Source organism: Rhamphochromis sp. 'chilingali', assembly GCF_963969265.1.
Source record: "Rhamphochromis sp. 'chilingali' genome assembly, chromosome: 17".
NCBI classification, from domain to species: domain Eukaryota; kingdom Metazoa; phylum Chordata; class Actinopteri; order Cichliformes; family Cichlidae; genus Rhamphochromis; species Rhamphochromis sp. 'chilingali'.
In genome coordinates, this window is record NC_137944.1 from 28,029,144 (window position 1) to 28,046,955 (window position 17,812).

Genomic DNA, 17,812 nt, shown 5'->3' on the forward strand with positions numbered 1-17,812 from the left:
GTAGAAAGAGTGGACACACAAATTCCTTTTCTAATAGAGCTAGATGGTTGTGTCTAAATCAGTTTTGACTTATTTATAGCACTGATGACTCTGCCATCATTGATCGAGGTTTCCTTCAGAGTATTGCCAGCTGCTGTTGAGTGACATAAGCCAGGAAATGGACTGAGGTCTGCACTTGTAGCAGACAAACATTTTTATCTTAACATTAAAGCTGAGCGCAGCTATTTAGCTGACAGAGTCCGATTAGAGGACGCAGACAGATAAAGGGGAGAAAAAACTGCAAGAATGAAGGAAATGACTGGCAACAGAGCAATCCGTATGAAGGCTGTGATCCTAAAGTTGCACACACTTGAAAATTTGAAAACGAGAAAAGCCATCAGTGTGTTAAAAACTAAAGCGTTTATTTCACCATTTACTGCCACCAACATAAACATTGAATTTAAACTAATCAAAAGCAAGTTTACTTCCTGTCAACATCTGTGACACCTAACATTGAAGAAGGACAGGTAATGCTCAGATTCACTAATCTGAGTTATCACCATGCACCTCATTAAAAAAAATGCAAATGCAAAAACTTCAGAGTGTAGTTTTATTCAACAGTTGTGAAAGAATAACAACATGATAAAACAGTTAATTTACACCTTATAAAGTTACTTTCACGCTGGTACCAGATACTGCTGGTAAATACAAGGTGATGGCCTTTTTAATGGTAAGTAAACATGTAACAAACTGTAAAAAAAAGAAACAACAAAAAACCCAACAACCCAAAACAGATGACACACCTTATCCAAATAACAATAATAATGATAATAATAATAATAATAATAATAATAATAATAATAATAATACTACAGTGCATCTGGAAGGTGATTCCTATACAAGTAAACCATTAACACCGGTCAGTTTGACGTAGGCATTGTGAAATAAAGTGTTTCTAACATAGATCGTATATGTTTAGACAGCTTTGAATTTTAGGCACAGCAGCTTACTGACTTCAGAAATCTTCCATCAGGTGATAAATTACTACAAGAGCTGGTTACTGTGATTTTCTGAGTAAAATTTCTGTCAGTCTGTGATACTCTGAATGTTCAACAGATTGTAAACATGTAAATCCTGGTAGAAAAATACTTCATAACTATGTTTTTTGTCGTTATTATTATTATTAGGATCCTATTAAAGCTGGTTGTAAGAAGTTTTCAGTGGTTCTCTTGAACGCGACTACCTACAGAAAACGCTGTGCGGGGTTAAAGTGCAGAACGACAAAGCTTCCTCCACTTTGTGCTTGTAATTCCTCCTCATTTGTTTCTTTTTCACTTTTCTGTCAGATCTTTCTCTCTCTTTTTTTCTTTATTTAGAAGTCCCAAGAATATTGGATCAGTCATCCCGATAAGTTGGCACTCTTAACACATGTTTAATTAAGTCTCTTCCACAAGATCGTGCGGTGGGTTTTCTTGCTCAAAAACCTCCCTTATTCGTGCTACGCAGACTTCTGCAGCCACATCCGTCTCCTTGGAGAGCTGGTACAGGCTGAGGAAGCCATGTGGGAGGTCCTTCGCCACTGTCAGACTCACAGGTTGGCCCATGTCTCGAAGCTTCTTGGCAAACATCACAGAGTCGTCCAGCAGGGCATCGAGAGCAGAGGCCTGCGTGGGAGGAAGAGTCAATTCAAATTCTGCTGTGAGTAATAGACTGCAGTTCAACTCACACTGGACTTTATGAGGAGAAATCAAGTAAGCTAAATGTTAAAAGTGCCTTTTGTATCTAGTACATTTTCTAGAGCATCTGTCCCGTTGAGCCACTGTGTGACTCAGCTACCAATGATCTGTGAGTGCTACATATTGTCTCAAATGACAATCTCGAAGCACATGTGATTGGACCTCTGCCTGTGGTCAAATTTTCTCCTCGTTCCTCTCACAAAACTTTTCTTTTACCCTTTCTAAATGTATCTAAATGTGTTCCATGTGCCTCCCTGTTCTGCAGCCTTTTGAGCCAGCCACAGCAATAAAGTTGCTTTAGAAACACTCTCTTGTTATGTCTTTCTGCTGGAGTCATAATCAATGTTTTTCTATTCCACCTATTTTTTTCTGTTCAGGCGAGAGATCTGGGGCTCATCCCAACTGTCATAGGACAGAGACAGGGTACACAATAGACAGTCTGTCAAAAGACTAACACAATAGCCCTTTTCCAGTGGTACCTACTCAGTTCGGCTCAACTCAGTTTTTAGGGTTTTCCAATAAGTGATAGTACTTGGTAACAGGTACTTTTTAAGTACCTGCTCAACCGGGATTTCAAATGAGCGAAGTTGATCTGAAAAGGTGACGTCAATGGACTGCATGCCACTGATTGTCCAATCAATGGCATCACTCAATGAGTCATGAGAGCAACTCCTTCACAAAAAAACAAAACCAGCATTTCGAAGACCAGAATAAAAACGAACAATGTGGCTCATACGTCAGACAAAAAGCAATACACAGAGCAGTAGGTACAGTGGCTTGCAAAAGTATTCGGCCCCCTTGAACTTTCCCACATTTTGTCACATTACAGCCACAAACATGAATCAATTTTATTGGAATTCCACGTGAAAGACCAACACAAAGTGGTGCACACGTGAGAAGTGGAACGAAAATCATACATGATTCCAAACATTTTTTACAAATAAATAACTGCAAAGTGGGGTGTGCGTAATTATTCAGCCCCCTTTGGTCTGAGTGCAGTCAGTTGCCCATAGACGTTGCCTGATGAGTGCTAATGACTAAATGTGCACCTGTGTGTGATCTAATGTCAGTACAAATACAGCTGCTCTGTGACGGCCTCAGAGGTTGTCTAAGAGAATATTGGGAGCGACAACACCATGAAGTCCAAAGAACACACCAGACAGGTCAGGGATAAAGTTATTGAGAAATTTAAAGCAGGCTTAGGCTACAAAAAGATTTCCCAAGCCTTGAACATCCCACGGAGCACTGTTCAAGCAATCATTCAGAAATGGAAGGAGTATGGCACAACTGTAAACCTACCAAGACAAGGCCGTCCACCTAAACTCACAGGCCGAACAAGGAGAGCGCTGATCAGAAATGCAGCCAAGAGGCCCATGGTGACTCTGGATGAGCTGCAGAGATCTCCAGCTCAGGTGGGGGATTCTGTCCATAGGACAACTATTAGTCATGCACTGCACAAAGTTGGCCTTTATGGAAGAGTGGCAAGAAGAAAGCCATTGTTAACAGAAAACCATAAGAAGTCCTGTTTTCAGTTTGCCACAAGCCATGTGGTCCATCTAATCTGACTGAGCTGGAGCTGTTTTGCAAAGAAGAATGGGCAAGGATTTCAGTCTCTAAATGTGCAAAGCTGGTAGAGACAAACCCTAAAAGACTGCCAGCTGTAATTGCAGCAAAAGGTGGTTCTACAAAGTATTGACTCAGGGGGGCTGATTAATTACGCACGCCCCACTTTGCAGTTATTTATTTGTAAAAAATGTTTGGAATCATGTATGATTTTCGTTCCACTTCTCTCGTGTGCACCACTTTGTTGGTCTTTCACGTGGAATTCCAATAAAATTGCTGTAATGTGACAAAGTTCAAGGGGGCCGAATACTTCTGCAAGCCACTGTATACCATATCGTCTCGATGTCCTCCATTGTCACTTGTTGTTTGTGTCAGACACAGATGACATCACAGGACTTTTCTCAAGTTGAGTCAAGGCGAGCAGAGAAGGCACTAGTGGAAAAGAGGCAACAGACCCGCTCATCGATCTAACCCCATGCATGGAGAACCAGTCAAGAAGGCCACCGCTAGTAAGCAGTGACTGAACTTCAAAATAAAAGTGTGGGGATTGTTGTTATCCACTGGTTAGAGTGATAATTAAGTAAAGAAAAACATTAGTTTCAAATATACTTTGGGCAGCCTTTAGTATACATGGGCGAATATATGTATACACCCATGTATACTGGATGTCTATGAGTGTGAAGCCCATGGGCAAAACTGATCAACTAAAGAAAAAGACAGAGGTGTCTATTGTGTGACAACAAATCGAGTTTTATGGCTAGAAATTCCAAAAGTTGCCCAAATCCTAATCTAAACATGAACTCTTTCCATCTCCTTTCTTACCACTATGTGCACAGGTGGCAGGCCTTTCAGCATGCTGTTGGGAGCCAGCAGGGGTGACACAAATGGATTCTTTATAACTGGACAGGATGTTGGGTTAACCATAGCAAGAGACTCAGAGCGCAGAGGCTCAAAGCCTTGTGGGTAACAAAGCTGAGCTCCAGAGTTGGGTACGGAAGCTTGGTTGGACATGTGGGTTTCAGTCTGTCTCTGTGAAGACGAGCGGGAGAGCGAGCGACCTGAAGTCCGCCTTGGGTCCAGAAAGGACTGGATCCAGTTAGAGGCACCCTGAGTGAGATCACTGAGCAGCATGGCCGTGTCTCTACTCAGAGTGCTCAGAGTGCTGCTCCCCATTGCAGGCTGCACCGTCTGGTAGTCTATACCTGAGAGGATACCAACGTTTAGTCAGCAGAGGAAACAGCAACCGTAAAGAAAAACAAACAACAAAAACAAAAAACCCACACACGAGTCTGGCACACACTTGTGAATTATTAGAGAATATCCACTGAACTACAAATCAGCAGATATGCCCAATACCTAAGAGTTTTACAAGTACTTTTTAAGGTACTTTAAAAAGAGGGTGTTCTATTGCTTATACATGAGAAGAATTTGTCACATATGAACAGAGGCTTTCTGTATCCAGCTCAATCCCACAGTCCAAAAACATGCTATTAGTGATTTTAAAGTGGCCATGGATGAGAGGTAGATAGAGGGTTTGACTGTGTAACTATACAGAGCACTGTATGGTTATAAGAGGGTTGTATTTCAAAGTCTTTTCAGCGGTTAGTAAGTTGTACTTGAGAAAAACAACTGAAAAAACAGCTTCAGAAGCACTTGGTATTAAATCCACCGAACATCTATTGAATAACTCTTGGATTATCTTTGACAGAGACCTTCTGCTTCAGTCTCAAATATAACTGATGATCGTGAACAGTTGTATCACAACTACTACCCAACTACAACTTTGAGACTTTATTCCAGTAAGTCTTCTCATTTTCACCTTGATTTAAATCTAGATGTACTATTGTCTGTATACCAATAGAGTCTTGGGGGATTACAACACTCAGTCTCTTTTTGACCCTGAAACACTTCTTGGGTGCAGCTGGGTGCATGAAGACAAACGCAACAAGTGCCATCGTTAAAAAAACAACAACTCAGGAACCTAAAAGAAACCAGATGAAGAACAGCAAAACAAATGTAAGATATGTGAAATATGAGCATTAATGGATTGGTGAGGCTGTGCTGGCTTTATCTTTTGGCTTATTACGCCAGTAATGAAGTCAGAGAATGAGAGGCAGTGGTGGAGTGAGCCAAAAAATAAATAAAGAGAGGGAGCAGTGTCAGTAAAAACAAAGTGGTGAATCATAAAAATAATGCGTTATTTTCAGACTGTTTTACAGCAGTTACATTCCAGAGCGCTAATAAACACACCCAGATCTCTGCTGCTCATAACTGACGAGCAGGCTTCATCACGTCTGCTGCGGCTCCTTTGTGTGTATCAACCGTCACATTGACATTCAGCTCTAAAATGCATTGAGACAGCCAGGATGTAATCTGCTCTGTACATTTTTAATAATAGATTCTGTGATTCGTCTCTACGCCGGCTGACTAATTTGCCTATACAAGCCTTCAAATTTTAGCCAAAATGATCTTTTTAAAAGTTAATTATCTGGAAATGATCAGAAAGCAGATCAAACTTCCAGAGTACCAGTGCTGGTTTTTGTTACTCTGCATCACAGACATTAAATTGGTGCAGGGCTGCTAGTATATCCCATGATATTGATGCTTATAGAAAAAAAATGTGCTTTTGGCTTTAGATTGTGACACTTGGATTAAGTGTAAAATTGTTTGGTTCCAGTTTTTAACAGAGCTTAAGGTTGTTTATTAAGTAGGTATATCCTGAATCTATGACGGCTACAACTTACATGAGGATGTAACTTGTAAATATATTTACAGATATTAAGGAAAATGTTTGCATGGCTTCATTAAATATACCAAATTATACCCAGTCTGCCCAGTCTGCCAGCAGACTCAGCTCAACTCAGTTCTCTTTATATAGTGCCATATTACAGCAACAGTTACCTCAAGGCGCTTTACATTGTTTTTGTAGGCTAAACCCCAACAATAATACAGAGAAAACAGCGAAAACCCAACAATCAGATGTCCCCTATGAGCAAGCGCTTTGGCGACACTGGAAAGGAAAAACTCCCTTTTAACAGGAAGAAACCTCTGGCAGAATGAGGCTCAGGGAGGGGCGGCCATTGTTGAAATTATGTCATTATTTCCCGGTTTAAAAATGGTTGTGGTATGACAGCAAAAGCAGAACCACATATAGTACAGGTCCACTCAGACAAAGCATGAAACACTTATATTATTAGAATGATGGTGATAAATACATGTCTTTGTTTTTGGTAATTAACAACAAGTGAACAACAGGTCACATGACTGAAACCTTCCAGTTTTTGCTTTGGCAGTTATGCGTGGCTGACAACAGGAAGACATCTAGGCGGTGCAATGAAGATTAAATCGAAGGTAGGCACGGATTTTGTTTTTAGTACATGCTTAATTAGAAGTTTGACAGGGCAGACAAATCGTAAGTTTTTCCTCCCGCATTTGACGGTTTATACATAAATCCTCTTAATATTCCGTGTTCTTGTCAGGTGGCACCTGGATGTACTTGTGTTAAATGATCTGTAAAACAACACACCTGATCTCCATGCAGGCACACACGCCCTGCACACACACATACCTGCATAAGCATTAATGCACTTGGTGAGTACACCTAGAGGCAACAGCGGGTCAATGAGAGTAAGCAGGCGGGAGGGTGAAGCATCGGTGGTGAGCAAAGTGGCGGGGTAGGCGGCCATAATGCCATCAGGGATTCGGATGCCGGTGGATATGGCCTTCATGGACACGGTGATGCAGAGATTCCCTCCAGCACTGTCGCCTGCCAGACAAACTCGCTCTGCAGTGGAGCCTGACAATAAAAACAAAAATAATTCCCACAATAATTCTTTGGGGCCATGGCTGCAGATTCAGATGTGCTGTTGTGATATTTTTAAACTGTAAAAATACTTCCTGCCATGATTTTGTCAATCTAGTGCTCAATCTACTACTTGCAGTAAATGCAGTCATTTATGTGTGGTGTACTGTTGTGTACTTTTTTTAACTTAAGATATCTCAGACTATTTATCATCTGTTTTTAAATTAATCTCTCATGAGAAAAAATTAAACAAGAGAAAATTCCTAAAGTATAAAAAGTAGAGAGTGGGGTAAAGGATGATTTTATGGCTTTCTTGGCTTTGGGGTTCATGAACAGTTTCAAAAATTCTCAGAAAAACTTATAAGAAAGACGAAATTTGAAAAAAATAGGTCATTATGGACTGGTTTTACTGGTTTGCCCCACTTTAAATCAAATTAGGAAACATGTGGTCCATGAATTACAATGAGTTTAGCTTTACAGTAAGATAACACACACTGACCCAGCAGGTGACAGTTATTCAGTGCCCAGCAGTAGGCGTAAAAACATTCCTCTAGAGCTCTGGGAAAGGGTGCTTCAGGTGACAGAGAGTAGTCGACGGAGAGGACCGGGACATTCAGCTCCTTCGACCAGCTGCGAAGATAGTTCTGCAACACGAGTGGGTTAAAAGGCATGCGATTAATTTATTTTCACAGGAATGCAAGATCTAATGCTACCTGTTACTATTATTATCATTGGAATTTGAGTAGAATTAATCAGAACAGCTATGACAGATAAAAAAGAAAAAAGTCTGTCTTCTGTTTTGTACCTCGTGAGACTTCGAAGTCTGGGCCACAAAGCCCCCTCCATGGAAGTGGATGAGCAGCCAGGGGGAGCGAGGCTGTTTCTGTACCCAGGGCAGATGGGTGGAGATGGGGGGAGGCTTAGCACGGGACAAAACTAGAAGCTCTTCACTGTCCTGTAAAGTGAAAGGATGAGATCATAAAATAAAGTAAACAAAGCAATCAAGTCTTTTAACAGAAGTCATCTTTCAGCATGTGTACAACCACATTTTTGCAGCTCTCTAATGAAAACCTTGAATATTTCCCCTGTGCTCATTTTTCATTGCCCATCCATAAGCAAATTTTACTGGTTACTAAAATAGCTCTACTAGTTTTATCCAATCTCAAAAACACATAATACAAAAAATACAGAATTTATTTACTGCGCTTATTCTGTAAAAAGTCTGATCCTCACCATATTGGTCAGTCGTGTCAACAACTGTATTTACATATTATAGTCTTTTAAATGCCTTCTCTACATAAAATGTCTTTTTTCTTCTTCTTCTACTCTACGAGTTGTTGACCTTCACCTGTCCTTCTCGGAGTTCATAGGAGATCAGACGCATGTGGACTGGCCCGGGGCCCCAGTGAGCTATTGGAGGTGACACGGTGACAGAGAGCCTGGGGTCGGAGGCCAGAGGAAGGCGTAGAGTGACTGGAGGCACGGTCATGGTGAAGTTTACTTGCACTTGTTTGGAGGCTATTCTGTTGAAGCCCTGAAAAGAGTAAGAAATGGAAGAAAGTTCAAATGCTGAAGATAACTTTAGGTAAAAGACAAGCAAAAGAAGGAGTCTGTGATTCTGCCTACTGTTAATAGGCCGGACTCTGTGAGGTTCCAGAAGGACTTCCAGAACTGCATGTCCAGATTCTGGGTAATGCGCTCAAACTCAGCGCCCCGGAGCTCTGGATCAATAACATACTTCCCTGATGTGAGGAGAGACAAGGCTGCTGTTCCTAAAGGAGGACAGATACTTATTTTAAAGATGGTTAAAGGTAAAAATACCCATTCAGAAGAAGGAAATGTAACTTTTGACAACATCCTAAATAAAATAAAAAAAACCTCACCTAAGCCTGACTGTTGTTTACCATAGGTTTCTCCATATGAAACCATACTTATGACAACAGTCTGCAGGAATGGGCGAATGGAAGGGGAGTACTGTGAAACAAAATAAGAGGGGCATTTAATAAATACATTCAAAAGACAGGGCTCTTACTTATTTTTAAGTATTAATTACAACCACAAAACATAAGAGACTTGTGTGAAAGACCTAGGGATCGGTTCACCCTGCCTGGGACAGGGTTACCAGGGGCTCGCCCTGGAACCAGGCCCAGGAGCATCTGGTGGCTGGGCCTTAGTTCATGGGGCCCAGTGTAAACTTGCCTAATCTGCATATAGTAAGCGTAATGAGCCTATATTACAGTACTTAATGATAGTCTGTGAAGCCTTTGCTTTTATTTCTAAATAATAAAAATAAATGTAATTTAAGCTGCCAGAAATTAAATCGCAGTTAAAATCCTTGTCATGTTTTTATTAGGGGAAAAGTCTAAAACCTACTGCAGGGCTGCAGGTGGCAGAATTGACAAATCAAACCAACAAAAATATATATATATATAATAAAACAATAAAGTTGATTACAAATATGTCTCCACTGTTAGCTGACCTGAAAGCCCAGACAGCGGCCGTAGAAACACGCTTTGTGCATGGAGGAGTACTCCTGCACAAAGCTGCGGCTCAGGTCCTTGTCCTGCAGGGAGTACAGCTGGCCGCAGTCGTTGTCGTTGATCAGCTGCTGGGCGAGATGGAGAAGAGCTCGGAGCTGGCAAAGGGCGCTGCAGTACGCCTCCATCTCAGACGTGTTGTGGTCAACCCTGAAGAAGGGGTTGCTGTAACTGGAGGCAATGTAACGGGCTTTGTGGATGATGTGCAAAAGGCAAGCCTCCAAGACCTGAAAGAAACAACAGGATGAGAGGTTGGAAGGCATACATGAAATGCACGTTTATTATGGCTTTTCATGAAATATAGTTAATTTTAAAAAAGGCTCTCATGCAGCCCAATCACACACTGAGATGATGGGCTTTTTATATCTGTAGTGATTATTATAACATTTATGATGTGCTCCAAAACCTATGAAAATTTAAGATTGTTTTAATCTTGGTTCAATCTTGGTACCTACTATATAAACTTAAGGAAGAACTACATTTCACAGTAGTGTAACCACCAAACCTTAAACCACACAGGAAGTCAACCATTTTTAAACCATTAAAGAATTTTGTGGTTGTTTTCCAATTTGCAGAGTTTGTACTTTAACCCTTTAAAGCCGGTCAGAGCAGCACGCTCCGTTTTGCGTAACTATTTTTAAAACCCTGTAGAACCGGAACCGCGTAAGCTAGCGCAATAATTTTTTTGCATATAAAACCGGAGGAGTTGTACTTACATCTTATGCCATCAGCTTGTCCTAGGTCACGTTTTCCTTCCACATAAAGCTTTGCAAAAATTGCATAAAAAGCGCTTGCAGGAACAAAAACATAATATTCCAGAAACAGGCTTTGCCGATCCGATCAGCTGTTAATAACACTTCCTACATTGACGTCAGCGCGAACTATCGCATGTCCGCCATTACCTGCCCGTAACCGGAAGTGACGTCATTTTCACAGAAAATGTAGTTTTTTATTTATAGGCCTTATAAGCCTATACTGGTGTTTTTAAAAGTCATGTTAGACTTCATGCTTTTCTGAATAGTTTCTGGGATGCCTAGAACTCAAATTGAACTGCTTTAAATCGTTTATTTTGATGCACATGCTGTTTTCTTTGCAAATTTGCATTATAGGATTTATTTTAGTTTCTTCTGCAGTAAATAAAAATTGGTGTATCTCAAAAATAAAATTATGAAGACACTCAAAATAAATTTCCTGTTGTTGTAAACTATTTTTTTGCAACTTTTTTGTATTTAAAGTTTTGAGGGATAAGCCTCTTAAATTTCTCGAGGTAGAAATATATGTAAAAAAAACAAAAACGATTTTCAATTATTTTGTAGTTTATTGCACTTTTTTGCAATTTATGTAGTTACTATGGACTTAATGCATACATATTATTAAAATTTGGGCTATAACAGTTGTATTGATGTATAGCAACTTGAAATATTCCCTAAAATGGCTCCACAGCATGTAAAAATATAAAGTAAGCTCTGGCGGACTTGGTTCTATGGTAGGTCTTAAAGGGTTAACTCACTGCAGACAATTAATCAGACTGATATCATATTTTGTCAGTCTTCTACAGACTTTTGCATTACTTAGTTTGTTTGTTAATTGTTAATTTGTTTTATTCCTATGCACAATGTCTACTATTTCTCATGCTTTAGGAGTGTCTGTATAACTCAAGATATCAACAGATTTTTTTTAAATTTAAGGTTTACACATAAAAAAGATCTCCTGAACTGAATTGATATTTTTATATTGTTGCTGAATTTCTATAAACTTGAAAAAAAAAAACTCAAATGAAAAACCTAAATGGAAAAATATGTTAACTGAGCAAAAACAATAAGGTCCAACCCTCCCATTATCCTGAACTCGATAAGCAGAAGAAAATGGATAAATAGATCAATAAAAATGAGTGAATCTGTACTTGAATCATGTGAACCCCACACTTCTAATATTTGCAGAAATACAAATATTAAAATGTTGTTGTTGTTAAAATGCAATAACCTACAATCTAATAAACAGATTTTTTTTCTAATGATTTAAACCAAAGATGTGAAAAACCAAACACACTGTTAGTCACATAACACACACGGTCCAGCCACCGTCATACCTTGACCAGCGTGCGGTAGCCATTCCCGGGTGTTTGTGCATCAAAGTCATAATGGTGATAGACGGCGGTGAAGCTGGTTACTACAGGCTCCAGGGCTCGACCATGTTCCTGAATCTGTTTCACACAAGTGACCAGACGCTCAACAGCAGTGCCGTGTGGCAAACGAGAAGGCCCGCAAAAAACAGAGATGTTGTCTTGGCACACTTTCTCCAAGGTTGCAAACACAACCTCGTAATCCATTTCTGGGGCTGTGAAGGAAAGAGAGAGAAAGAAGAAGAGACCGCCGAGTGAAACTTGTCATTCATTTGAAGCTCTCTGTGTCTATACAGCAAACCTCTGATGTGCGCTTTATACATCTAAATAAAAGACTTAGGGGAAGCCCAAAGATCGCAGTGATCTCATTGCCAGTGATTACACTGTATTATCTGTTCAAGGGTTGAAGTTCAACTGACCTCATGAGAGCAGCTGACTGTTATGCAATAAAGAGCAATAAAGATAAGGAGAAAACGTGGCAGTCACAAAATAATAAACAAATCTGTGGAAGACTTCTGTAATGGCAAAGATGGTGCATCTCCAAATGAAAATGAAATGAATTCACGCCCTTTATTATAATATAACTGGGAAGGTATCCAGTAGTGTACTGGCCATTGGGTCTGTGCTGCATCATATTGTCAGCAATTAATCTTGAAAAAAATGTTTAAGTAATATAACAATGTCACGTTGCAACATCTTTGCTGTAACAACACTATTTACCTTCCCTGACAACGACACATTGCATGATGTCTTACATTTGATGATTTAGCTGTGGGTCGGGGAACTCCAGGGCTCAAGGTCCGGTGTCCTCCAGGTTTTAAATGTGTCCTTGATCCAATACAGCCGATTTAAATGGCTAAATTACGTTCACAACACGTTATGAAGTCCTCCAGAGATCTGGTAATGAACTAATCATTTGATTCAGGTGTGTTGACGCAGGGTGAAATCTAAAACCTGCAGGACACCAGACCTTGAGGCTTGGAGTTCAACAACCTCCAACACAGAACTTTGCAAAACATGAAACAAAAAACAAACTTCCAACTAAAAAAGGAAACAAACTACATACACAGGGTTACCCAAAGTGTCGTGGGATTGTCCACCATGGATGCACCAATTCGATTTGGATCTGATACCCATTCAATCCCGACTAACAAAAGCTGGATCGGCTGTCAGTGGTAAAGAGCTGATCTATGGGCCCATCTGTTCACCCGTTATGTTTGCTGTAGCACTTGTTGGAATGCTTTTAATTTTTTATTAGGATTATTTCAATTTAACAGTCATGTGTCATAAAGCAGGAATAGAAACTGCTATCCTGCACTCCAGAATCAGCAGACTCTGATCAATTAAAGGAAAGTCAAACTAGATGTTTCTTTACACATAAAGAATTCTTCCCAGTCTCTTCCCACAGTGAGGAATAGTTTTTTAATTCAACACTGGTGTCTAATTGGCACCCTATATTGAATTAAAACTGGAAAAAGTTGAATTAATGCGTTCCTAAATATCACACACACACACACACACACACACAACACAGGAGAGGACATTCACCCACTAAAGATCATATTGCATATGATGATTAATAAAAAGAGCAGTCACAGTTTAACATGCATCGTCGTGCTACATTAAAAGCCATTGTGGAAATGATCATGGAGACAATGGACCAGTGTGTGTGGTGTGGCTTTACTAAAAAAAGAAAAGTAAAATCTTTCATGTCAGCAGCAGCTGTCAGAGCGCAGAGCCTGCAGCGAAGAGTGAAATCGGGACACCGTGCCAAATGTGGAGATGCTCATAAACACTGAAAGCTTTGTCGCAGTTTTGACACATGGTCGATTGTGTTTTTCCATTTCTGGGCAGCACTCCGTGCCTTAGAGAGATGACCTTTAGGCTTCTCACAATATTTTAATGCTATAAGGGCTGCAGTGTGATGCACATCTGCCTGCAAAGCCCACTAAACAGCAGTTAGAAACAAGCTCGCACAGAGGAAAGGGCTGCAGCTATAGATTATAGTAATCAGCTATTCTATCGCTAATTGAGCAATAATAAATATTCAACAGAGTAAAATGAACTGCTGATTTTTGACATTGCAATATTTTTATTAGTTTCACTGCAATCCACATTTGTCAAAAAAAACCTTACTGCTGTATTTGCGTGCCATATCAAAAACATATTTCTTAAGAAAATATTTTCTTAAATGCAAAATTAAATAATCTGAAGTATGGTGATATTAGATAAAAATAGGTATACATACTTACATTAACAGATGGAAAAATAAGAGTTCTGACATTATTATATCTTCAGGATGAAGTAGATTTGGTGTGTGTTGTCTGTGTGTTTACATGTGGTAGTGAATAAGTGAGTTTGCAAGCCTATAAATGAGCATGTGCAATGAAGAAAAGCGAGTACATCAGCATTCTCAGAACTGAGGCTTAACCTGCGGTTTGATGTAAAATTTCATGGTGCAGAAAAAGTTCTGATGGTGTAGATGCTGATAATGTTAATAATTGATGTTAATAATAATTCAGTGCCCAGCCTTACAGTGCCAGGTCAGTGGCCCATGCAAAACTTTACTGGTTTGCCTTTATTTTTAGATGTTTAAGTAGTTAGTTAACTACTGTGTGTGACTAGCCAAATAGTTGACTAACCGTTGCTACTGTCACTAGTCGGTACCAGATGTAATAGTCATTTAATCTAATTGTTTTATACATTAATTGATACACGATGCCAGTAAATAGTTGTGTCCTAATGTCATGCAACCATCTACTACCAGATGCATATGATGAGAAACGACATTAAATCTGTTAACCTCGGCCTGATTTGTTGTTAACGCTATTATTGCTAGTTCTTTTAAAGGTGAAAAAATTAGATCGCAGATAAACGTATCATGTATGCAGAGGAGTCTAGTCATACATCGAAAGGAGTCAGCTGAGGCCTTCTGGGTAAGCTGGTCCGACCGATGTATGCAGCGGCTGGCCTGGGAACACCTCGACGTTTCCCTTGATAAGGTGGAGGAGGTGGGTGGGGAGAGAGAATTCTCGGCTTCCCTGCTTAGGTTGCTGTCCCCATGACCCAACTTCAGATAAGCAGAAGAAAAAGGATGGATGACTTATCTTTTTGTTATTTTAGATTTGAACTTTCATTGAAGCGGTTGCCATGAATTTTCAAACAGCGTGCAAAAAACACGGCACAAAAATCACCCTTTTTAGTCAGGGTTTATTCATTTTTCAGGTGGTAATTTGTCATGTTTTTAACAACCCATTAACATGTTTGCAGTAACATGTTTTTATATCATATTTAACATTAATTTAGTGTTTTTCTTCTTCACTGTCTGGACTACAATGTGCAATGTTTATAAAGCACCATGCAAGGTGCTGCACAGTTAAGCAACATGACTCGTTATTGAAGAATGGGATTAAAGGTTTAAATTGTCTTTGTTTAAAAGGCTTTGGACATAAAACAGTTCCCAAATTTGGCTTTATATCTGAGTGTAAATTTTAGTTTTAGCCTAGTTGGTTAGTCTAATTTACTTTCCTTGTTTAGTCGACAAGGAACTTAGTAGCCAGGAACATCCCTAGTTGTAAAACAATTTAATTCCGATTTTATAATAAATATGCAAAATAATGTTATCAAAGAGTTGAAATAATGTCACCCTCTTAGATTCCCCCCTGCTTGTTGTACCTACTGTTGTGACAGAAAACAGCACTGCTTTCATCAGCTTTCAGCAAATTGCCCAATTCAAACATGGTATCAGATTGGGTTAGGAGTTTATCTGAACTTCTCCAGCTTTAGCTTCACACTCAACTATGACACCATCACTGTCACTACTGCTGTTGTGTTATCAGTCTTTTTGTTGAAAAACTGGGGCCTGGACGGATTTAATGTTGTAATACTCTGCATTCACAGTGGGGGCTCTTATATACACTTCTACTACAGGTTTATTTTTAGTGGAAGAAACACTTGCCTTTGAATGGTGACAACTAAGTGTTACAGAGTTGTGGATTAAAGAAATCACCAAAGCAAATAGACTGTGTTGAGGTTTTTTTTGTGTGTAATCAAGTTACTTGCTGATTCGCTGCAGGCCTACAGATAACAAAAACTCTGTTCACTTCCCTTTTCTGAGACTGTTCCCAATGTAAAGGTCAAAGTGAAATTTCAAAGAATCATTCAGCTCCACTGTTTCTTAGAAACACCAGTGGTAACTAGGACCCCAACCACAAATAAACCTCAGTTCTTGGGAACATCATCAGGAAAGTTTATTCCTTATGGCTATACTTCGAAGATCTGTGTAAGTTCTTCGAAAACCCTACAAAAAGAGATCACTTGCACTTCTTTGCATTTTCTTTTTTTCTCCTGTTGAGCTTTTCAGAAGTCTGATCAGACGATTAATCTTATTTTGTGCTTTTAGACACTATTTAGCTGCAGCTCTTGATATTATTTGGCAACCACTGCCTTTCATATGCTGCAGATCCCTTTTCCCCTTCCTTCACAAACTTGAATGAAGCTGCTTTCATGTTAGCCTACTTATCCTCAGCACAGGGCCATCTATCTATGTTTGTCTGTGGAAAAACAACAAAAACTACCTCACAAAAGGGTGGTGCTTGTGGCTCACCATCCATGGCTCCTCACATATGAAACTGCAACTACTTTATCTTTTACATATACATATATTTTAATACTTGCTACTAGTTTATGTTGTCTAAAGGTAGGATTATTACTGCTCATTACTAAATGAGTCCGTTTTGTTTACATTTTAACAACTGGAGTTTAAAATGTAAACGAATATCAATGGACAACGCAATCAACACTTAGACCGAAACAACACCCTAAATTATAATTTCACTCTGCCGCTGGCCAGATGTGAAACGTGACTCACTGTTCCACCTGCAATGGTCCGGTTTTGTGATAATATTACAGTGATTCCGTGTTTCAGTTTCGAAGTTACATAACCAAAACTAAACTAAATGATCATTCGTGGCAGCTTGGTGACATCTGTTTAACGATGAGTCCACGCCTCTTTCGACGTGAGCAAACTTGCTTCCCTGCTAAATCTCTTTATTTATCAAAACAAAAAGCCTGGCTTGTCACATGGCAACCCCTTTCAAACTAAACAGCTAACAGTAGCAAACACTTGTCAGCAACAGCGGTAGCAGGCTGCTCTGTCCGCTATCACTATCACTTGTCTTCCCGGACATTGGTTTCACATTTACAGTCTGTATCATTCCGCGTTTTAAACAGCAAACCGGATATCTTAAACGCTGAAAACGCGCCCACTGTCGAAGCTAACAACGAGCAACAGTTTGCTACCGGTGACAACTTCGCCCATAACGCGAAGTTTCGGGACTGTAAGCGCGTCCTCCTCCAATACTGCCAAATGCCACCGTTTACAAACAGATACAACCACCTAAAACGTCGCTAACGTTTGTTTAGCTGGATAACACTGTGCAGATGAGCCTAACACGACAGATGTTATGTTATGTGGGCGGTTATGTAGTAAATGCCTTCACTCACCTTCCCGCATCTTCTTCCTTGATCTTCTGACGATCTCTGTGAGCTCGCCCGCAGAATGCTGGGTAACGTCATGTGAGAAAAGCGCGTTCACGTGTCTACCATGACACCAGTTAGCATTATTATTAATCCACAGGTGGGATAAAAACAAGGATTGTCAATACTGAGCTGCATATTTTGATGCCATGGCAGCCATTATATTATATAATCTGATTTAAATCAAAGTTCTGATGACTAGGACATTTATTCACTATATATTAGTGACAGGACAGTCAGGACAAGCAAGGCAATTGGTGTCTTCCTTGACAAATTACAAAGTAAAGCAATCTCTGTTCTTTCATCTTAGAGGCCTCTACTACTACTATCAAGATAACTTGAGGATTAACCCTGGGTTGTCTTTACTAAAAAAGGTGGCTCACTTCTTATCGGGGTCCCAAAAAGGTTGATTCTGTTCATTTGGACATATCGTTTTTGTAATAGAGTGAATTGTTGCCCTCCAGTATTCAAGAATTTCACAACTAGCGACCAGGATTTTAAAAAAATTTCAGTGTTAAAGAGGCTGTTGAGGGAC

At 39.7% G+C, this 17,812-nt stretch overlaps 1 protein-coding gene across 2 annotated transcripts; it reads right to left on the reverse strand.

Moving 5' to 3' along the window:
* Positions 1–438: 438 nt before the first annotated feature.
* Positions 439–17,285, reverse strand: lipea (lipase, hormone-sensitive a). 2 transcript variants are annotated; one of them, XM_080862531.1, is made up of 11 exons: positions 17,245–17,285; positions 11,707–11,954; positions 9,560–9,844; positions 8,964–9,054; positions 8,707–8,852; positions 8,429–8,614; positions 7,886–8,035; positions 7,580–7,724; positions 6,847–7,074; positions 4,101–4,480; positions 439–1,643 (listed from the first exon to the last, which is right to left on the reverse strand). In XM_080862531.1, exons 1-11 carry the CDS (start codon positions 17,252–17,254, stop codon positions 1,416–1,418), a joined length of 2,097 nt encoding a protein of 698 aa, XP_080718657.1. In that variant the 5' UTR covers positions 17,255–17,285; the 3' UTR covers positions 439–1,415. The 2 variants fall into 2 exon arrangements, with proteins under 2 accessions (XP_080718657.1, XP_080718658.1); XM_080862532.1 differs by lacking the exon at positions 17,245–17,285 and adding an exon at positions 14,647–14,797.
* Between the last annotated feature and the right edge of the window lie 527 nt (positions 17,286–17,812).